Source organism: Apodemus sylvaticus, chromosome 14 (genome assembly GCF_947179515.1).
Source record: "Apodemus sylvaticus chromosome 14, mApoSyl1.1, whole genome shotgun sequence".
In the NCBI taxonomy this organism is placed as follows: Eukaryota; Metazoa; Chordata; class Mammalia; order Rodentia; family Muridae; genus Apodemus; species Apodemus sylvaticus.
Window position 1 is genome coordinate 49,001,477 of NC_067485.1, and position 23,459 is coordinate 49,024,935.

The 23,459-nt window shown below is 38.8% G+C and overlaps 1 protein-coding gene across 1 annotated transcript in view; it reads left to right on the forward strand.

Moving 5' to 3' along the window:
* Sugct (succinyl-CoA:glutarate-CoA transferase) overlaps positions 1 to 23,459 on the forward strand; it is an 819,151-nt gene that overhangs the window by 58,384 nt on the left and 737,308 nt on the right. The window contains exon 6 of the mRNA XM_052157285.1: positions 8,387 to 8,507. Within this exon, the coding sequence (XP_052013245.1) occupies positions 8,387 to 8,507 (121 nt within the window). The remainder of the gene's footprint in view (positions 1 to 8,386; positions 8,508 to 23,459) is intronic.

Below are 23,459 nucleotides of genomic sequence, written 5' to 3' on the forward strand. Positions count from 1 at the left end.
TCAGTTTTAGGCCGTTGTGATCTGATCGGGTGCATGGAATTAGTTCAATCTTCTTATATCTGCTGAGGTCTGCTTTGTGACCGAGTATATGGTCAGTTTTGGAGAAGGTGCCATGATGTGCTGAGAAGAAGGTATATTCTTTTGTTTTAGGATAAAATCTTCTATAGATATCTGTTAAATCCATTTGGTTCATAATTTCTGTTAGTTTCACTGTTTCTCTGTTTAGTTTGTTTCCCTGATCTGTCTGTCCATTGATAAGATTTTGAAGTCTCTCACTATTATTGTGTGGGGTGTAATGTGTGCTTTGAGCTTTAGTAAAGTTTCTTTTATGAATGTGGAGGACCTTGTATTTGGAGCATAATTGAGAGTTCATCTTGGTATATTTTTTTCTTAGATGAGTATAAAGTGTCCTTTCTTATCTTTTTGTATTACTTTAGGTTGAAAGTCGGTTTTATTCGATATTAGAATGACTACACCAGCTTGTTTCTTGGGATCATTTGCTTGGGAAATTGTTTTCCAGCTTTTTACTCTGAGGTAATGTCTGTCTTTGTGCCTGAGGTGAGTTTTCTGTATGCAGCAAAACGTTGGGTCCTGCTTATGTATCTAGTCTGTTAGTCTATGTCTTTTTATTGGAGAATTGAGTCCATTGATATTAAGAAATATTAAGGAGAAGTGATTGTGGCTTCCTGTTATTTTCATTATTAGAGGTGGAGTTATGTCTGTGTGTGTCTCTTCATTTTGGTTTGTTAAAAGAAGATTAATTTCTTGCTTTTTCTAGCTTGTTTTTTCCCTCCTTTTGTTGGGGTTTTCCTTTCATTGTCCTTTGAAGGGTTGGATCTGTGGAAAGATATTGTGTAAATTTGTTTTTGTCATGGAATACCTTGGTTTCTCCATCTGGTATGAAGATGGTATTTCTTAATGGTAATTAAGAGATTTGCTAGGTATAGCAACCTAGGTTGCATTTGTGTTTCCTTATGGTCTCTATGACATTTTCCCAGGATCTTCTGACTTTCATACTCTCTGGTGAGAAGTCTGGTGTAATAGTCTGATAGGTCTGCCTTTATATGTTACTTGACCCTTTTCCCTTACTGCTTTTAATATTCTTTCCTTGTTTAGTACATTTTGTGTTTTAATTATTATGTGACAGGAGCTATTTCTTTTCTGGTATAATCTCTTTGGAGTTCTGTAGGATTCTTGTATGTTCATGGGATCTCTTTCTTTAGGTTAGGGAAGTTTTCTTCTATAATTTTGTTGAAGACATTTACTGACCCTTTAAGTTGGAAAGCTTCACTCTCTTCTATACCTATAATCCTTAGATTTGGTCTTCTTATTTTGTCCTGGTTTTCCTGGATGTTTTGGGTTAGGAGCTTTTTGCATTTTGCATTTTCTTTGACTATTGTATCAATGTTTTCTATGGTATCTTCTGCACCTGAGATTCTCTCTTCTATCTCATATATTCTGTTGTTGATGCTTGCATCCATGACTCCTGACTTCTTTACTAGGTTTTCTATATCCAGAGTTGTTTCCCTTTGTGATTTCTTTATTGTTTCTACCTCCATTTTTTAGATCCTGGATGGATTTGTTTAATTCCTTCACCTGTTTGGTTATGCTTTCCTATAATTCTTTAAGGGCTTCTCTCTGTTTACCTGTGTTCTCCTGTATTTCTTTAAGGGAGTTATTTATGTCCTTCTTGAAGCCCTCTATCAGCAGCATCATGAACTGTGATTTTAAATCCAAATCTTGCTTTTCTGGTGTGTTGGGGTATCCACAACTTGCTGTTTGGGAAAACTGGGTTCAGATGGTGCCATGCTGCCTAGATTTCTGTTGGTAACATTCCTATGTTTGTCTTTCGCCCTCTGGTTATCTCTGGTGTTAGTTGGTTCTGCTGTCTCTGGCTGGCGCTTGTCCCTCCTGTGGGCCTGCAAGCCTGTCTCAGCTCCCCTGGTTGACCTGCTTTCCCCTGGCACAGAGTGTTGTGGCAATGCCCAGCTCTTGGGTGCAGGTGTAACCAGGACAGACCGTGTCCCAGCTGTTCTGCCCCTCATGTGTTCCTTGTTCTTCTGGCCGTCCTGCCTGCTCAGTTGCTGGAGAGAATATGCAGGCCTCACATCCAAACCTGGGAGTCAAATCACTCCCTGCTGAGCAGTTCTCCCCTGGCAGGATCCCTGCACAAAGGGCTGTGGCACTGCCCAGCCCCCGGGTGTAGGTGGAGCCTGGATGGGCCCTGTCTCAGCCGCTCTGGCACTCCTGTGCTCCCTGAGCTCCTGGCTGTACCCACCTGCTCAGTCACCAGAGTGAAGATGGCGGTCTCACTTCCAAAGCCGGGAGTCAGTTACATCTTCATTTATTCTACAAATTTTTGTTAATCTCCTATTTAAAATCATTCCTGCAGATACTATAGAAAAAAATACTATATCAAGTATATATAGGTAATTATATTGATAATGTCTTTTGCATTTGTACTATATAATAACTGATATAATATTTTAATTATGCAAATACCATTAAATAATTTTCTATTTAAAACCTTATGGGGAGCAAAGAGATGATTCAGTGATTAAGAGCACTCTGCTTCACTTCTAGAAGACCCAGGTTCAGTTGTCAGCATCCACATGAAAGCTACAGTAGCCGGGAAATTGAAGACTTTTAATTCTGGCATCTATAGGCAGCTCATATATGTGGTAGTCAAACAGACAGCAGGCAGGCAAGACCAATATACATAAAACAATAGACAATAATCATTTTTTAAATCTATGGAGGAATCCTCCCAAAAACCCAACAACTTGTGTTTGATCCCCAAACTATGTTAGTTGTCTCGACAACTGACTCTCAGAAGTGATTCTCTAATATCCATTTATGTTCTGTGGCACTAACATCCCCACATACATATAAACATACAATTATTAAATGGAATAAGCAAAAATGTTTGACTATGTTTTTTATTGAAGGGATTTTTTTTTCTCTTACATTCTGACATACACAATATATCCTGACCAGTTTTCCCTTGCTCAAATCCTCCCAGCTCCTCCCCACATCTCTTCTTCCTCAGATCCATTCCCTTTTCTCTTTTCCTTCAGAAAAGAGCATGCCTCCAAGACATAACAACCAAACAGAACAAAACAATTAAACAAGGCAAAAAGCCCTCAAATTGGGGCTGGACATGGGAACCCATCAGAAAACTGCCCCAAAGAGGAAAAGGAGTCAGAGACACACTCACTCCCTTGTGGTTCTTCATTCTGCTTTCTTCCTTAGGGTGTTCAGGTGCTGAACACTGGGTAAGAAAGGATGAAATAGAGCCCGAATAGGTGGGCCAGCAGGATGGGAGGGGCTTAGTTCCTCCATCTCCTCTGACTCCTATGGTCTTTCCTGCCACACTTCAATGGGTTTCTCTGACATACAAGTGGAGGGACCCAAAGGAAACTTACAATTTAGACCCCTCTTTCTATATAATGTCTGACTGTGGGTCCCTATATCTAGTCCCATCTGCTGCTGGAAAAACCTCTCTGATGGTAACTGGACAAGGAACTAATTTATTAGTATAGTAGAGTATCATTAGAAATCATTTTATTGATTATTTTTACTGGTCCTATTTGGTTTTACTCTAGGTCTCTGTGCTATCATGTCTCTGGTTTCTGGCCATCCAGGCATTATAGGGCATGGACTCCCTTTCCTGGCATGGGCCTTAAGTTAAAACCAGACATTAGTTGGCCGCTTCCACAAGTTCTGTGTTACTATTGCCCCACTGCATCTTTCAAGCAGGACAGATAATAATAGGTCAAGAGTTTTGTAACTGAGTTGGTGTCAGGATTCTCTTTCCATAGTCTGCAGAGTAAAATCATAGGGGTAAAGGCTCCATGCAGGCACTAGCTAGACCTCTCTACATTCAATGAGCTGTGTGCGGTTCCACTGTCAGTTTTTTTGAAGAGCAGCTCTGTCCAAGTATTATCCTGGGTTGTTCAAGGATTGTCTTAGTTAGGGTTTCCATTTCTGTGAAGAGACTCTAAGATCACAGCAACTCTTATAAAGGACAACATTTAACTGGGGCTGGTTTATAGGTTCAGAGTTTCAGTCCATTATGGGAGCATTGTGGGAGCATGGCAGCTTCTAGGAGGGAATGGCACAGAAAGAGCTGAAAGTTCTGCATTTTGTTCTGAAGGCAAACAGAAGACCAACTTCTCAGGCAGCTAAGAGAAGGATCTCAAAGACCACCCCCACAGTGACACAATTCATCCAACAAGGCCACACCTACTCCAACAAGGCCATTCCTAACAGTGCCATTGCCTAGGCCACGGATATTCAAACCACCACAGAGATCTCCATGAATACTCTTGGCCAACAACTCAACTGAATACAAAATAATTCCACCACTTAGAGGCTGTATTTGCTGGTTTTATGTGTCAACTTGACACAAACTGGAGTTATCACAGAGAAAGGAGCTTCATTTGGGGAAGTGCATCCATGAGATCCAGCTGTGGGGCATTTTCTCAGTTGGTGATCAACGGGAGAGGGCCCATTGTGGGTGGTGCCATCCTTGGGCTGGTAATCTTGGGTTCTATAAGAAAGTAAGCTGAGCAAGCTAGGGAAAGCAAGCCAGTAAGAAACATCCCTCCATGGCCTCTGCATCAGCTCCTGCTTCCTGACCTGCTTGAATTCCAGTCCTGACTTCCTTTAGTGATGAACAGCAGTGTGGAAATGTAAGCTGAATAAACCCTTTCCTCCCCAACTTGATTCTTGGTCGTGGTGTTTGTGTAGGAATAGAAACCCTAAGACAGAGAAGGCTTGCCTGACTACTAAAAGTATCCAGTTCAGAATCTATATCCTCACTAGGATCACTCTCACAGATTTCAGAAAGTTTCAACTGCAAGTTTGCACACCAGTTCCCAAACACTCTCTAATTCTAGCTATCGCTCCATGAATTCTCCTCTGCCATCCCTTAGCCATCCCCACGTAGCCTCCCAACTCCATCCTGTCCCCATCTGTCCCCAGTACACCCATAGTATTTTTGTTATTTCAATTTCCCAAGGACAACCATGCTTCCTCTCTAGAGCTCTCCCCTTTTCCTAACCTCCCTGGGTCTGTGGATTTTAGCTTATCATTTATTTAACAGATAATATCCACTTATAACTGATTACACACCGCATTTGTCTTTTGGGTCTAGGTTATCTCACTTGGGTTAAGAGGTGGTTTGAATATGCTTGGCCTAGGGATTAACACTATTAGGAGGTGTGGCCTTCTTAGAGTAGGTGTGGCCATGTTGGATGAAGTGTATCACTGTGGAGTTGTCTTTGAGACCCTCCTTTTTAGCTGCCTGAGGATTCTCCTCTTTGCCTTTGGAATAAGAGATAGAATTCTCAGCTCCTCTACTACCATGCCTGCCCAGATGCTGTATGCTTTCCACCACAATAATAATGGACTGAACCTCTGTACCTGTAAGCAAGTCTCAAATATATGTTGTCCTTTATAAGACTTGCTGTGGACATGGTGTCTCTTTACATCAATGAAACCCTATGTCTGGATAATTTTCTCTAGTTGCATCCTTTTGCTTGCAAATTTCATGATGTCACTTTTTAAAATAGCTGAGTATTATTCCATTGTGTAAATGCACCACATTTTCTTTATTTATTCTTTAGTTGAAGAGCTCTAGGTTCTTTCTAGTTTCTTGCTGTTATGAAGAAAGCTGCTATGAATATAGCTGACCAAGTGTCCTTATGGTAGGATGAAGTATCCTTTAGGTATATGCCCAAGAGCAGTATAACTGGGTCTTGAGGTAGATCAATTCCCAACTTTCTGTGGAACTACCATATTGATTTCTATGGTGGCTATACATGTTTGCACTTCCACCAGCAATGGAGGAGTACTCCCCTTGCTCCACATTCTTGCCAGCATGAGCTGTCACTTATGTTATTGATCTTAGCCATGCTGACAGTTGTAAGATGAAATATCAAAGTAGTTTTGATTTGCATTTTCCCAAGGACAAAGGATTTCAATATGTCTCATCTAGTGTGGTGTTAGTATTTGTTGTCAACTCAACACAACCTAGAGACATCTAGAAAGAGAGAACTTCAATTGAGGAATTGCCCAGATCAGTTTGGCCTGTTGCCATGTCTGTGAGAAGTTGTCTTCACAATTGCTGTGAAAGGGCCCTTTCCTCTGTGAATGGCACCATCCCTAGGTGTGGGTCCAGGCTGTATAAGAAAGTTATCTGCGTCCATGAGCCAAAAAGTAAGTCAGTAAGCATCTTGAAGTGGAAACTTAAGGGTTCTTTGGAAAGTCAGTTGTGTAGGATGATATTTTGGTAAAGTAGACATGTGAAGGAATGTTTAGCTCAACTGGACATAGGTGAAAGGATGTTTGAAAGGATGTTTCACTAAGGCACACTCAGGAAGGAATGTTTCACTGAAGCACACACAGGTGAAAGGGTTCTTTGCTAATAACATACATGTATTGGTCTGTCTTACATTGTGTTGTTGAGTTGCAATTGTATTACTCCATAGAAAGAAACATTCCAAAAAACTGGGGGTGGCCTGTGGCTTCTTGCTGCTTCTTCAGACTCAGGCCAATTGCCAGAGTGACATTATCTGAGACAGACTCATATTCTGAGGCAAGACATATGCTGAGGCCACTGGATGACAAGTGATGTTTGGAGAGAGAATAAATAGGACTCAATGAGGACTCAATGAACTGTGAGAGGGGCTTGCTGGTAGAGCAAGCTGTGCAATGCATGTTGGTTTTGAGTCTTTGCTGATCTTTGTTTCATCAAGAGAGGCACAGCTGAGGACTTCTCCTGGTGTTCCTGCTGGCCTGAATCCCCTTTGCTCCTTCATGCCGTTTGGCTGAGGCCTGCATGTTCCTGCTAAGTTGTTCCACCACTGCTGCTATCACATTACTGAACTGGACTGCTGATGTATCCAGGAAATGTTTGTGAGTGGATTGAACTGCCACTCCTGACCTGTGAACTGAACTGCTGGTTTCCTGATAGTGCAGATGGGAGTTTTTCAAAGAACCAGTTCTAAACAGGTCTATTTCCCCCAAATCATAGTAACCTTTCTTTTCTACCACATTTGGTGGATGATAGGCTACAAGGGAGGTTAAAGTGTTTAAGAACCATCATTAAAAGTAGACTTTGAAAAGTTACAGCATCTTCCCTCCATGGTTTCTGCTTGATTTCCTGCTCTACTTTCCTTAATTATATGATACATTGTACCTGGAAGTGTAAGAAAAATAAACCATTTCCTCCACTTGGTTGATTTTGCTCAGAGTATTTAATCATAGCACTAGAATAATATACTTGGAGTATGCTGTATAGCTTGCCCATATGAGAATTTTATCAAATTAACCTGGGATTTGGAAAGGATACCTGTATAGTGTGATATTTTAGTTACATGCCAGAATCTTCTTCTCTGTCTTTATTTGCTATTATATAGCTCTATCTATCTATCTATCTATCTATCTATCTATCTATCTATCTATCTATCTATCCATCCATCCATCCATCCATCCATCCATCCATCCATCCATCCATCCATCCATCTATCTATCTATCTATCTATCTATCTATCTATCTATCTATCTATCTATCTGTCTATCTATATGCCTCAGCCAAATGGTATGAAACAGCATTTGTATATAGTTTGAGCCAAAGCCTTCTGTTTTGGATACTTAGTCCTCAGTACAGGAATATTGGGAAATGGTAGAACATGAAAGAGGTAGAATATAGTGGAATTGGAAGATGGAAGGTAGTTGGGTCACAAGAGTGTCTGTCCTTGAAGAAAGTGAGAAAGTTCTCATGGAACTGCAGTTGTTTTCATTTGAGGAATGAAGTCCTATTTTCCATCTTCCTATCTCACAATTTATTATATTGATAGATCCTTCTTGAGTATACTTCATACATTGTGATGCTTGCTATTCATGAAGTTCTCACTCACCTCAGCTGATGCTTGTGTTTTGCCCTCCGACCTCTAAAATGTGAGGTAAATAAGTCCCTGCTCTGGAGTAGTGTCTTCAGAGAAGTCACAATACTTGGTGCTTTTATTTCTAGAGCTTCAAAGGATGACAGGGTTTCTCCTTGAGATGCCCGCTAAGATGCATCCCTTTAGTTGGTGAAAATCAAAACAAAATACAGTTTAACACAGAATTTTATATACTCACATTTTATTTTTATTTATTCTTCTGAGACTATATTTGGACAGACCATGTTCAGTAAATGCTTCTTACATTGCTAGGTACAAAATCTATTTATAAGTTTATTAATTCATCCTGAGATTTTTTTTGAAATTCTTACAATGTGAGAATTGAAATTGAAATTAAAATTCTATTATATGGGAAGAGTTGTTAAAGGTTTGGATGTTCTTCAAAAATTCTGATTAATTTTTACCTCTTTCTTCAGCTTGCAGCCATTTGTGATGTGTTTGTGGAAAACTATGTTCCTGGGAAACTTTCTGAGATGGGCCTAGGATATGAAGATATAGATAAGATTGCTCCTCAAATAATCTACTGCTCCATCACAGGTATTTCAATCCCATACCATCCTTCCATAAGAAACTCATCACTCCTTCCGAAGCCTCAGAGACTGCTGAACAGAAATATTAAGGACCTTTGACCTAAATTGAACATTTTAATAGATTTTTTGGATATTTGTATTTCTTTTCTGAATTGGCAATTTCACATTTACACCTAACTATAGTTAGGGTCAAAGGGTTTTCTAGGCCTTCAGCTTTTATTATAGAATCCTTGAAATTCCCAACTCTCAATTCTCAAATTCTGTAGTTTGTTTTTTGACTCAAAGTTTTACATAGTCCATGCTGGCTCTGAAACTTCTATGCTGTAGCTGAAGATGATCTTGAATTCCTGATCCACTTGTCCCCATTCCTGAGTGCTGTGCTTACAAGTGTGTGTATAATGGCTTCAAACTGTGCGATTTAGAGAAGAAAAGGTCATGGAGAAAACCCGTATGACCTCATAGTTGTCAGCTAAGATGAAAATGTGTGGATCACATGGTTTTAGAGGTAGGGATAGGGGACTCAGGAGGAATGGGGAGAGGCAGTATGGAGAAAAACTACAACTATCTCATCATTCTATATCACCACCTCCTGACAGTCTTTAGAATAATTATCTGTACAGTGTCCTTAATGGCTGAGGGACATGATGTTATACAACTATTTAATAGTAAATAGCTTTAAAAGCCAAGCTTCTTACATTAAAAATGTTAAATATTCTTAGCCACTACAGAAATAAGTATCAAGCTTACATTGAGCTTCTGGGTCTCCCAGTAAGAATGGCTCTGGTTAGGAAAACAAGCAGCAAGACATTTGGTGGGGATGAGGGGAGAGGGGGCAACTCTTACACACTTTTGATGAGAATATGAATTTTTGTGGCTACTATGGAAATCACTAAGGATGGTATCTCAAGAAATGTACATTGGAAATAACATATGATCCAGCTCTTGGGTATATGCCAAAATGGATCAAAGTCAACATAAGTTAGAGATATCTGATAGTGCTTATTACTGTGCTGTTCACAACAGCAGTGCTCTGAAATTAGCATAGGTTGACGATGAACAAATGACACAAGAACAGATAAAGAAAATGTAGTTTTACGTTTTAATTAACTGAAAAGAAGAAAGAAATCATGTCAGAGGAAAATGGATGAAAGTAGAGATCATTACGTTAAAATAAGAGTCAGAAATACAAACATTGCATGTTTTCTCTCATGTATGAGATGTAGAGTTTTAACAACAATATGAAAACAGAAGAGAGGCTATTTGGAAAAAAGAGAGGTATCATCAGGAAGGGGTTGAAACTTGTACTATGTTTAAATATCAAAATTTATAAATGTATGAAAATTACATCATGAAACCTGTTATTTTGTAAATTATTATATGATAAATCACCTAAGTTTCTTGATGCAATTTTAAGTATCACTTAATATTAAAATACCATACTTAAGACAGTTTTTCTGAAGTGCTGCCTTAGACTTTTGATTGTTGGGCATTTTGAGGCATAAAGGGTTTATTTCTTCTTAAGTCTTGTAGCCCATCATCAAGATGGGCCCTCCCACCTCAATCATCAAGAAAATGCACCAGAGGCTTGCCCATAGGCCAATCTGGTGAGGATATTCTCTCAACCAGGGTTCCCACTTCCTGTATGACCTAGCTTGTGTCACGTTGGCAGAAAACTGGCTATCAGAAGGGCTAACACACACTTTGTGACTATAGGACACTGAGCACCTCTTTCTGAGAATCGTTTTGGTCACTCTCTTTCATTGCTGTTAATCATATTTCCACCAGTAGAAGAGAGGCGCAAAGCAGCTAGGCAGAAGTCTAGTCAGCAGATTATTTGGAAGCAAAAGTCATCATTATCTGTGTGTTGTGAGGTTGTGCGGGTGGAAAGCAAGGTTCATCTCTTTTGCAGCAGTTTGCCATTCTTCCTAGCATTTCTTTTTAATTTTTAAAAAGAAAACTTACGATAACAGTCTAAGGTTGCACATGTCGCCATGGGGATTCTTGTCTTTCCTGATGTTGACTAAGTTATTGTTAGTCCAGTTCTGCTCTCTTTTGGTGGGCTGTATTACTGATGAGAGTAATGCTTGCTTTAATGAACCCACAGTTGTGTAGTTGAAATTGCTTCAGACTGTGAAATCTAGTGTGCTGAGCAAAAATGTTAAACTGATTTCAAAGGTGGAAGGGCCTGATTATTTTTATTTCTGTGTTTTATCATTTCTGAGGAAGTTGGATGTGGACAGTAGGGGGCAGTGTTTAAAAAGCTATTGTTCACTAGCAATTACTTTTAGCAAAAAACTGCAGTGTTCCCTGTGAACCACTTGGTAGGGCAAATCTTTGAAGGTACATATCTATATACTTTAAGTGGAAGACTTTAAGCAATTGTGTTCTTACTATATTAAATACTAAAAGTTAGTTGAATGGTGGTAGGTCATGCCTTAAATCTTAGGAGTAAATCTAAATTTAATCTCAGGAGGCAAAGGCAGATGGATTTCTGAGTTTGAAGCCAACCTAGTCTCCAGAGCAAGTTTCAGGACAGCAAGGGCTACACAGAGAAACCCTGTCTCAGAAAAATAGTTCCACTCCAATTTTTAAAACAATCTATTTAAAATAATTTAAAATGATTAAAATTTAAATTATTAAAATCATTTAAAAATGATTATATCTCTTTGTACTTTTAGACTTACAAAGGTACTTTTTTTCTAAACAATATAAAGTTGTGTCTTTGGAACATGTTCTTAATAAAAAATATTAGTCCTTTCCACACTTAAAAATACATCTTTACTTCTATTTGTCCACTCCTTTGCTCTTTCCTTCTGTCAGGACAAACATTCCATTATTTAACTAGACTAAATTTTTGGTGGGAACAGTGAATATCCTTTAACAAAACTGCCTTTGGAGTAGGCAGTTTGGGGAAGGAGATGACTTGGAAAGTGCAATTTTGATTTTGGTGACTCCATCATTAGTGTCTTCTCAATTTCCACCATATATGGTTAGGATACAGGATTCCTCTGGAGGAAAGGACCTGGCAAGGGATACTAAGGGCTCAAGTCAGAATATACCCAAGGCTCTTTATACTCTTTAGCTCTAAGTAGGAAAGACCTTGCAGCATGCCTCTAAAACACAAGGCAAGCATATATTAGAACGAAATGACAAGAATAACCAAGATAGTGTGTAGTAAGAACCATGGCAATGTATTTCTCTGTTAGATATAAAGGGTTAATGAATGATGCTATGAGTGTGCTATGTCAGAAGCACAGATTATCACATGTGTGATTCCATGTCAGAATTTATTGAGTAATAATAAATTCTTTATTGAGTAATAATAAATTCACAAGGTATGATAATTTTATTGGCAGCAATAGGCTGAGCACTCCCACTCTCCTTAATAGATCTGGTTGAGGCAAATGCAAGTAGTTTTATCACAAATTTATTTACTAATATTAACTCTCATATCAAAGCTCGACTAACACATCACTCTAAATATCTCTACATACATTACAGAATGGTTTCTAAGGGGCTAAGAAGGCAACAGCAGAATTTAAAGAAGTTGTAAGGAGACTTGAAAGGCAGAAAATGATAGAGATAGAAACAGTCTATGGGATAACAGATTGATGTTTCAGATGCTGCCTCTGAGTCAGGCTACAGGGCCAGTGTTGAACTGCAGAAAGGAAGTATATTGGAAGCTATAGGGCGAAGGGCTGAATGGGTCTAGACAAATGAACAGTAAATAGACAGCAATTCAAGTAGGCCATGTCAACTGTGGGGATGGAGCTGAACGGAAGTCTCTGGGACAGTCAGGAATTTCTACCTCTCTATTCCTGGACACACACTGGGTAGTTAGGTGACAGCTTGTAGGGGTCAGTACCAGCGTTGTGTCCCCTTTTTTTATGGGGTCCAGTGAAGCAGTTATATTTTCCCACCAGTCATATATGTCTGACAGGTTCTTGAGCCTGTTCTTTTTTGGTAATCCATATTTTTCTTTTTTAATAATCCATCCACTTCTATAGTTCACATTTACTTTAATTAATTAATAGGACAGTACCATTTCTGTTTTAAGACTGAGATGTTCATCTGGAGTGGAATGCTGCTTATGAAATGGAGTCTGTACAAGGCAATACACCATCTGAAAACTACTGTTTTAGACAGTATAAAGTAACTTAGGGTAGTGCACACCCTGACCGCAACAAATATATTTTTCAGAAAAGTATTGTAGCAGTAAGAATAGAAGCAATGATCTTCTAGTTTATTCTAAAATTCAAACTTTAAGGATTTTGAAAATATTATAGGAGAATATCTCTATGACTGAAACAGGGGAGAGTTTTGTAGACAATACAGTAAAACCACAAAGGAAAAAATGTTGATCAGCTTGACTGCTTTTATAATTAAAAACTTTTGTACATCAAAAGGTACCATTAAAAAGTAAAAAATTAACTCATAGAATCTTGGAAGAAAAATCCAGAATAAAAAACAAATCTTTCAAATTAAATAGGAAAAAGAGACCCAGTTCAACAGAAAAAAAAAAAAAAAAAAAAAAAAAAAAGAAGAAGAAGAAGAAGAACAAGCTCTAAAAGGGAAACATTTAAGATTAAAAATACATGGCCATCCCCATGAGGCCTTTGAGGATGACAATAGGACCTGTACTGGCTGGTTTTATGTCACCTTGACACAAGCCAGGTCCTTTGAGAGATGGCAACCTCAACTGAGAACATTCCTCCATAAGATGGAGGCATCTTTAGGCAAGCCTGTGGAGTATTTTCTTAGTTAGTGATTGGTGGGGAAGGGTCCATCCCATTGTGGGTGATGCGATCTATGGCTTGGGGGTCCTGAGCAGATTGAGCAAGCCATGAGGAGCAAGGCATAAGCCCCACTCCTCCATGGCCTCTGTGTCAGCCTCTGGCTCCAGGTTCCCGCCCTGTTTGAATTCCTGTGCTACCTTCCTTCACCAATGGACTGTGATGTGGAAGTGTAAGCCAAATGAACCCTTTCCTCCTCATCTTTCTTTTGGTCATGCAGTTTCATCACAGCAATAGAAACTCAACTATTGATTGGACATACGGTATTTCTAATGGGAAGCCACTTAAAAGTTCTTGCGAAGGTGTGCTTGCAACCTACAATTTTGTTTCTATGTATGTATATATAGAAAATGAAACTTTCCTGAACTTTCTAGAGTTCAAAATTAAAAGTTGCAAAAGCAAGTTGTAAGAGCAAGAACAAAGTGTGAACAGAAAGGAGGAATGGAGATGAATATGATAAAAATATATTATAATCATGTATATCAGTAAAATACATTATTATGTATAATTAATATGTACTAATAAAATAAATAAAATGAAAATAAGCTACTTAATCCTCAAGTGTTCACAAAACATTGAGCATAATTTCTGCATTATTTGAATACATAATTAATTTGGATCTGAGAGGTTTTTAAATCCCCTTAGTTATCTAACAGAAAACTACTGGTATAAACTATGAGCTTTGTGTTGCCCTCTATTCCATCAGGAAATGTATTTTTCCCAGAATTTCAGAATGTTAAAGCCATCTGCCTGACCTCATAGTGAGTTTGATGTATTTACATTTCATACTAAACACATTATTTAAACATGATGATGCCATCTTTTCAGGAGAAGAGAAACTTACTGAATAATCACAAGATTTCAAAACATCCTTCAAGTAAGCACTGTAATCAGCCGTGGGCTGATTCCAGAAAGTGACTTTGTGCTAATACACAAGCTTTTATCTTATTTTCCCCCACACACATACAACAGATGTGCTGTAAACAGATACTTTGTTCCCACCGTCTGTAAACCTGCACTACTGTGTTTGTTTATTTTACCTTCTGGTGGATGAAATCCCAAGCAAGTTTTCTATATAGCCTTTGATATAATTTCACTTAAAGCATTAAAAAAAGTCTAGTCCAACTTAGTATTAAAATGTAAGACCAGGGTGCTATATGCAGTCTAAGCACTCGGAGAAGGAAGAGGTGGGTAGAGTTCACGGCTGGCCTCTGTCACATAGTTTGAGGCTAATCTGTATTGTAGGAGACCCCTCTTAAAATAAATATAAACAAATCAATAACCTTCAGACTGTAGGTCAATTTATAACTTTTCCTTTTCTCTAGATTGGCCTGCTTTGTTGTAAAGTTGAAGAAAGGAAAGAAGGAACGAGCAGGGGGGAAAGACTTGGAAAAGCAAAGCCAGTTTTTTTCTTCTTTTACAAATATTTTATTAACTATTTGAGAATTATGTATTTAAGAAAAATATATTATATTTTGACCATATTCACTCCTTTGCCCTAACTCGTCCCAGATCATCCCCGATTTCAAACTGGCTCAACATTGTGTCCTCAATCCTTTTAAAATTCATTTAGTTCAGTTAGTGCTGCTTATATGCTTTTGGGTGGGCAGCCATTCACTGGAACATTTTAACCTTTCATAGGGTACACACTGACGAAAATGGTTTCCCAGCAGCTGTTAGTTCCAAATACTTCTCAGTTGGGCGTGGGACTGGGGGACTACTGTCTGGCTCTGTGCTGAGATTCTTGTCTGGCTTGAGCTTATATAGGTCTTTTGCTGTTACAACTTTGTGTAAACTGGAATCCAAAACTGGATTCAGCTTTATGAAATATTCTTTAAAAATAGATTAAGTCCATATACAATTTGATTATAATTTTCATGACTTCTTCCTTAATTACTATTATTGCATATATTTGTATATATGTATATATAAATACAACCTGCTAAATAACTTAGGGTTGGTAGTATGTATGTATTTAGGGCTGACTACTTGAGATTAGAAAACCTGTGAGGGGCTTATCCCTACAAAATACCTGCTTTGTTTTTTTCTTTTAGCAGTCATTGATTGCCTATAACTTTTCACCTTACTCCTAAGGTCTTATGAGATTTCCCCCATCCACTCTGAAATAACAGTCGATGTTGCCACTCTGCAGGTCTTATTTAGGGCTCGGTGTTCTATATAGAAGATACTGTCTCACTGTAGATGTCCTGATCCTCAGGCTCTTACGATCTGTCAACTCCTGTGCTGTTTTCTGGGCCGTTAGATGTATCAGCTGTAACTGTTCATCTTGCAGTGAATTCTCTCTGTTTTGACCAGTTGTGGATTTTTTGGGATGGTGTTCAGCTGTGGTGGTTTGAGCAGGAATGGCCACCATAGACTTCTGTGTTTGAATGCTTGGCTCATAGGGAGTGGCATTGTCAGGAAAGAACAGGCATGGCTTTGTTGGAGGAAGTGTGTCACTGTGGAGGTGGGCTTTGAGGTTTATTTATTTATTTTAAATTTAATTTTATTCTTTTTATTTGTGTATTCACTTTACATCCTGCTCACTGCCCCCTCCCAGTCACCCCTCCCAGGGTTCTTCCCCCCTCCCCCTTCTCCTCTGAGAGGATAGGGGCCCTCCTGGGTTTTTCCCCCATTCTGGCACTTCAAGTCTCTGCAATGCTAGGTGTTTCCTCTCCCACTGAGACCAGACTAGGTATCCAGCTAGCAGGACATATCCCACAAGCAGGCAACAACTTTTGGGATAGACCATGTTCCATTTGTTCAGGACCCATGTGAAGGTCAAAAATGTGCATCTACTATTCAGGTACAAAACCAAGACGTCATGAATTTTGCAGACTTGGTGCAAATGGTGATAATGAAGTACATCTCTGAAACTATAAGCCAGCTCCAATGATGTGTTTTCCTTTATAGGAGTCACCGTAGTCCTTTGTCCCTGTCATGGCACCTGTGTTCAACTATGCCCTCCTCCAAAATGTCTTCTCCTTCCCCAACCCCGTGTTTCTTTTTACTTTGCTAGTTTGTGCAGTTGCTCCATGTTATCGGTTCACATTTAAAGATCCAGAGACAGGATCCGTAAACAAGAGAAAACTTGTAGCATTTGTCTTTCTGGGTCTGGGTTACCTCATTCAGTACAATTTTTTCTAGTTCTATCCATGCATTTGAAAATTTCAGGATTTTAATTTCCTTTGCAGCTGAATACTATTCCATTGTATATATGTACAATATTTTCATGGAATATTCAAGATAATCAGTTGGAAGATATTTAGGTTGTCCCCATGTTCCTGCTGTTATGAACAGAATGCCAATGAACATGGCTAAGCAGGAATATTTGCAGTAGAATATTTCATTTTTTTGGAAAAATGCCAAGGATAGGTACCACTGAGTCATATGGTAGACTTCATTGTTTAGCTATTTGAGAGCTCTTCACACTGATACACAGAATGGCTGCTCCAGTTTTTCATCCTACCAACAGTGACAGAGTTTTCTCCTTTCTCCCACATCCCTTCCAAGATTTGTTTTCACGATTTTAATCATTCCAGTTCAGGTAAGATGAAATCTCCAAGTTGTTTTATTTTTCACTTCTCATTCATTCATTTATGGTCAAGTTCTTCCCTACTATTAGTTGCTATTTGTTTATTTCTTTAGAGTCCGACCCCTTTAGGGATAACATGTGATTTACAGGATATCAAAACCAAAACAAAGCTGCCCCTCTTGCAACAGAGACAAAGCAAAGTAGGAAGTGAATTTTTGACCAGCTATGCTTTCAGTAGATCTCTGTGTCTCTGTGTTCTGCTGCTGGCCTTATATGTAGAGGGAGCACTCACATACTATAAATACTATAAAGTGCAGTCCTTTGTATGCTCCTGGCTTTTGTGCTCATCTATACTGCTAAAGTCCCTGGGTACTATGGGTGATCTTTCATTGGTACAGTTCCTCTTAAAATAAACTATTAATGCTTTCCTGGTGGTTCATTTGGTTCATGGAGAGAGAGATCTCTCTTCACTCTTCCAACAGGACTGCCATTTATTTTATTTTCTGTTAGTTTTATTTTCTGCTGCTTTTAGCTGATCTAAACATTACCTCTATGATACTGTTTTTGAAGTCACCATTATATGGTCCTACAATGGACTGAGTGGACTGTCCTTCCTTTATGGAGAGATGGACTACCTTGAACTCTATAAGGAAGGGCCTCCTAAATATCTCACACCCTTCTACCTTTTCTTGAGTATTCTTCAGTAGATGAAAACATATGGATAATGAACCACCTTTCACAATATTTTAGTATTCCCTGCTTTGGCTTTCCAGCATGTCAGGGTATTCTCTGTGGGTCTAAAACTTCAGTTGAAAAAGGCAAGTAGTCTTGTTTGAATATTCTTTAGCTCAACTCTTGTTTAAAGAATAATTTTTTTCAGGGATCAAACAGTAGCTATTCTCCAGTAAATAGCATTTACCAGAGGTTTACATAAGATCTTGCTCTCTTTTCCTCACTTACTTCTGTTTTATTTTGAGTGTTTAGAAGGATACAATAATTAATATGAAATAATTAACATATTTTCATCATTTATTACCTAAGCCATAACTGATACCCGTGTTAACAAAACACAGGTTACCAAGGAAAAGGTTTAGTAAGATTGCTTAGCCAACTTTTATGACATATAAGATTCCTCACAGGTGGAGAGTCAGAGACTTGAAGAAAACTATATTTTTATGTTTGATAAAGAATGGACAGTTGTCTAGAAATATAGATAATAGATTGTAATTATGTGGAGAGAAAAGGGAAAGATCTTCAAAACATTGAGTAGAGTGAACATGAATTTTCTATTCTCAAGATTTCTTTCTTTTTTTAAATTTATTTTCTATATTCTTCGTTTACATTTCAAATGGTTTTCACTTTCCTGGTTCCCCCCTTCCCATGTCCTTATCATAAGCCCTTTTCCCTCCACCCAGTCCCCAATCAACCCCCTCCCACTTCTTTGTCCTGGTAATCCCCTACCATGCTGCATCAAGCCTTTCCAGGACCAGGGACCTCACCTTCCATCTTCTTGGGAATGATTTGATATATAAGTTGTGTCTTGGGTATTCAGAGCTTCTTATCAGTGACTGCATTCCATGTATGTTCTTTTATGAATGAGTTACCTCACTTAGGATGATATTTTCCAGTTCCAACCATTTGCCTAAGAATTTCATGAATTCATTGTTTTTAATTGCTGAGTAGTATTCCATTGTGTAAATATATCACATTTTCTGTATCCATTCCAGATGCCCCCACTGAGGGACATCTGGGTTCTTTCCAGCTTCTGGCTATTATAAATAAGGCTGCTATGAATATAGTGGAGCATGTGTCCTTATTGTATGCCGGGGAATCTTCTGGGTATATGCCCAGGAGTGGTATGCCAGGGTCCTCCGCAAGTGTCATGCCCTGTTTTCTGAGTAACCTCCAGAACTTCCAGAGTGTTTGTACCAGCTTGCAATCCCACCAGCAGTGGAGGAGTGTTCCTCTTTCTCCACATCCTTGCCAACACCTACTGTCTCCTGAGTTTTTAATCTTAGCCATTCTGACTGGTGTGAGATGAAATCTCAGGGTTGTTTTGATTTGCATTTCCCTAATGACTAATGATGTTGAACATTTTTTAAGGTGTTTCTCAGCCATTCGAAGTTCTTCAGGTGAAAATTCTTTGTTTAGCTCTGTACCCCATTTTTAATAGGGTTATTTGGCTCTCTGGAGTCTAACTTCTTGAGTTCTTTGTATATATTAGATATTATCCCTCTGTCGGATGTAGGGTTGGTGAAGATCCTTTCCCAATTTGTTGGTTGCCATTTTTTCCTTTTGACAGTGTCCTTTGCCTTACAGAAACTTTGTAATTTTATGAGGTCCCATTTGACAATTCTTGAGCTTAGAGCATAAAATATTGGTTCAGGAAATTTTCCCTTGTGCCCATGTGCTCAATGCTCTTCCCCCAGTTTCTTTTCTATTTGTTTCAGTGTGTCTGGTTTTATGTGGAGGTTATTGATCCATTTGGAGTTGAGCTTAATACAAGGAGATATGAATGGATCAATTTGTATTCTTCTGTATGCTGACCTTCAGTTGAACCAGCACCATTTATTGAAAAGGCTATCTTTTTTTCTACTGGATGGTTTTAGCTCCTTTGTTGAAGATCGAGTGACAATAGGTGTCTGGGTTCATTTCTGGGTCTTCAATTCTATTCCATTGATTTACCTGCCTGTCACTGTACCAATATCATGCAGTTTTTTTTTTTTTTTTAACACTATTGATCTGTAGTACTGCTTGAGGTCCGGGATACTGATTCCCCCAGAAGTTCTTTTGCTGTTGAGAATAATTTTAGGTATCCTGGGTTTTTTTGTTATTCCAGATGAATTTGAGAATTGCTCTTTCTAACTCTATGAAGAACTGAGTTGGGATTTTGATGGGGATTGCATTAAATTTGTATATTGCTTTTGGCAAGATGGCCATTTTTACTATATTAATCCTGCCAATCCACGAGCATGGAAGATTTTTCCACTTTCTGAGGTCTTCTTTGATTTCCTTCTTCAGAGTTCTGAAGTTCTTGTCATACAGACCTTTCACATAGTGGTTAGAGTCACACCAAGATACTTTATATTGTTTGTGGCTATTGTGAAGGGTGTTATTTCCTTAATTTCTTTTTCAGCCTGCTAATCCTTTGAGTATAGGAAGGCTATTGATTTGCTTGAGTTGATTTTATAACCAGCCACTTTGCTGTAGTTGTTTATCAGCTGTAGGAGTCCTCTGGTGGAGGTTTTTGGGTCATTTAAGTATACTGTCATATCATCTGCAAATAGTGATAGTTTGACTTCTTCCTATCCAATTTGTATCCCTTTGACCTCCTTATGTTGTCTAATTGCTCTAGCTAGAAATTCAAGTATTATATTGAAAAGATAAGGAGAAGCGGGTAGCCTTGTCTAGTCCCTGATTTTAGTGGGATTGCTTCAAGTTTCTCTCCATTTAGTTTGATGCTGGCTACTGGTTTGCTGTATATTGCTTTTACTATGTTTAGGTATGGGCCTTGAATTCCTGTTCTTTCCAAGACTTTTAGCATGAAAGGATGCTGAATTTTGTCAAATGTTTTTTCAGCATCTAACGAAACGACCATGTGGTTTTTTTCTTTGAGTTTATGTAGTGGATTGCATTGATGGATTTTCGTATATTGAATCATCTCTGCATCCCTGGGATGAAGCCTACCTGATCATGGTGAATGATCATTTTGATGTGTTCTTGGATTCGGTGGGCAAGAATTTTATTGAGTATTTTTGCATCGATATTCATAAGGGAAATTGGTCTGAAGTTCTCTTTCTTTGTTGGATCTTTGTGTGGTTTTGGTATCAGCATAATTGTGGCTTCATAGAGCGAGTTGGGTAGTTTTCCTTCTGTTTCTATTTCATTCTCAAGATTTCTTAGTGTGAAAAGATAATATATTTTTTAATTGGATATTTTATTTATTTACATTTCCAATATTATCCCCCTTTCCGGTTTCCCCTCTGGAAGCCCCCTATCCCATTCCCCCCTTTACTCTGCTTCTAAGTGGGTGCTCCTCCACCCTCCCCCACCTCACTGTCCTAGCGTTCCTCTACACTGGGACATCAAGCCTTCACAGGACCAAGGGGTTCCCCTCCCATTGATGCCAGATAAGTCCCCTTCAGATCCTTCATTCCTTCCCCTAGTTCCTCCATTGGGGTCCCTGTGCTCAGTCTGGTGGTTGGCTGTGAGCATCCACATTTGTATTGGTCAGGATCTGGCAGAGCCTCTCAGGAGACAGCTGTATCAGGCTCTTGTCAGCAGGCACTTCTTGGCATCTTCAATAGTGTCTGGGTTTGGTATCCACATGTGGGATGGATACCCAGGTGGTGCATTTCCTTCAGTCTCTGCTCTAGTCTTTGTCCCTGTAGTTCCTTTAAGCAGGAGCAATTCTGGAAATTAAAATTTTGGATATGGGTAAGTGGCCCTATCCCTCAACTGGGGGGCTATGATAACATCTGGATATGGTCTCAACAGGTTCTTCCTCCCCTTATTGGGGTATTTCAACAATTATCATCCCAGTGGGGTCCTGGGAGGCTCTTCCTTTCCTGGCATCTGGGACTTTCTGGTTGCTACCCCTAGTTCCCTATCCCCCAATTCTACACACCTCTGTTCAATTTCCTGACATCTCCTCTATCTCCTCTCCTACCCGATTCTGCCCCTCTATTTCACTCTCCCTCTTCTCTTTTTCCAAAGTCACTTCCACCTTCTACTTCTCTTGATTATTTTGTTCCTTTTTCTAAGTAGGACCACTCTTTGGTCTTCCTTCTTCTTAGGCTTCATATGGTCTGTGAATTGAATCTTGTGTATTCTGAACTTTTGGGTTAATATCCACTTATCAGTGAGTACATACCATGTGTGTTCTTAGGTGCCTGAGTTACAGCACTCAGGATATTTTCAAGTTCCATCCACTTGTCTGCAAATTTTGTGAAGGTTGTTTTTAATAGCTGAGTAGTACTCCCTTGTATAAATGTACCACATTTTCAGTATCCATTCCTCAGTTGAGGGACATCTGGGTTGTTTCCAGCTTCTAGCTATTATAAATATTGCTTCTATGAACATAGTGGAGCATGTGTCCTTATTACATGTTGGAGCATCTTCTGGGTATATGCCCAGGAGTGGTATAGCTGGATCCTCAGGTGGTACTATGTTCAATTTTCTGAGGAATTGCCAGACTGATTTCCAGAGGGGTTGTACCAGTTGCAGTCCCACCAGCAATGGAGGAGTGTTCCTCTTTCTCAACATCCACACCAGCACCTGCTGTCACCTGAATTTTTCATCTTAGCCATTCTGATTGGTGTTAGGTGAAATCTCAGAGTTGTTTTGATTTGCATTTCTCTCATGATTAATGATGTTGACCATTTCTTTAAGTGCTTCTTGGCCATTTGATTTTCCTCAGTTGAGAATTATGTCTTTAGCTCTGTTGCCCATTTTTAAATGGGGTTATTTGATTTTCTGGAGTCTAACTTCTTGAGTTCGTTGTATATATTGGGCATTATCCCTCTATTGGATGTTATATTGGTAAAGATATTTTCCCTTGGTTGGTTACCTTTTTGTCCTATTGACAGTGTCCTTTGCCTTACAGAAACTCTGTAATTTTATGAGGTCCCATTTGTTGATTCTTGATCCTAGAATATAAGCCATTGGTGTTCTGTTCAGGAACTTTCCCCCTGTGCCCATGTGTTCAAGACTTTCCCCATTTTCTCTTCTATTTGATTCAGTGCATCTGGTTTTATGTAGAGGTTCTTGATCCACTTGGACTTGAGCTTTGTACAAAGAGATAAGAAAGGATTGATTTGCATTCTTCTACATGCTGACTGCCAGTTGAACCAGAGCATTTGTTGAAAATGTTGTCTTTTTTTTTCCCCACAGGATGGTTTTAGCTTCTTTGTCAAAGATCAAGTGACCACAATGAGTGGGTTCATTTCTGGGTTTTCAATTCTATTTCATTGATCTTCATGCCTGTCTCTGTACCAATACCATACAGTTTTTTTCACTATTGCTCTGTAATACACCTTAACTTCAGGGTTTTTGATTCCCCCAGAAGACCTTTTATTGTTGAGAATAGTTTTCACTGTCCTAGGACTTTTGTTATTCCAAATGAATTTGCAAATTCCTCTTTTTAACTATGAAGAATTGAGTTGGCATTTTGATGGGGATTGCATTGAATCTGTAGATTGCTTTCTGCAAGATGGCCATTTATAGTATATTAACCCTCCCAATCCATGAGCATGAGAGACCTTTCCATCTTCAGAGATTTTCTTCGATTTCTTTCTTCAGAGACTTGAAGTTCTTGCCATACAGATTTTTATACTTGCTTAGTTAGAGTCACAGCAAGGTATTTTATTTTGTTTGTGACTACTGTGAAAGGTGTTGTTTCCCTAATTTCTTTCTCAGCCTGATTATCATTTGAATAGAAGAAGGCTACTGGGTTGTTTGAGTTAATTTTATATCCAGCCACTTTGCTGAAGTTGTTTATCAGGTTAAGGTGTTCTCTAATGGAATTTTTGCAGTCACTTAAGTATAGTATCAGATCATCTGCAAATAGTGATATTTTGACGTCTTCCTTTCCAATTTGTATCCCTTTGACCTCCTTTTGTTGTCCAATTGC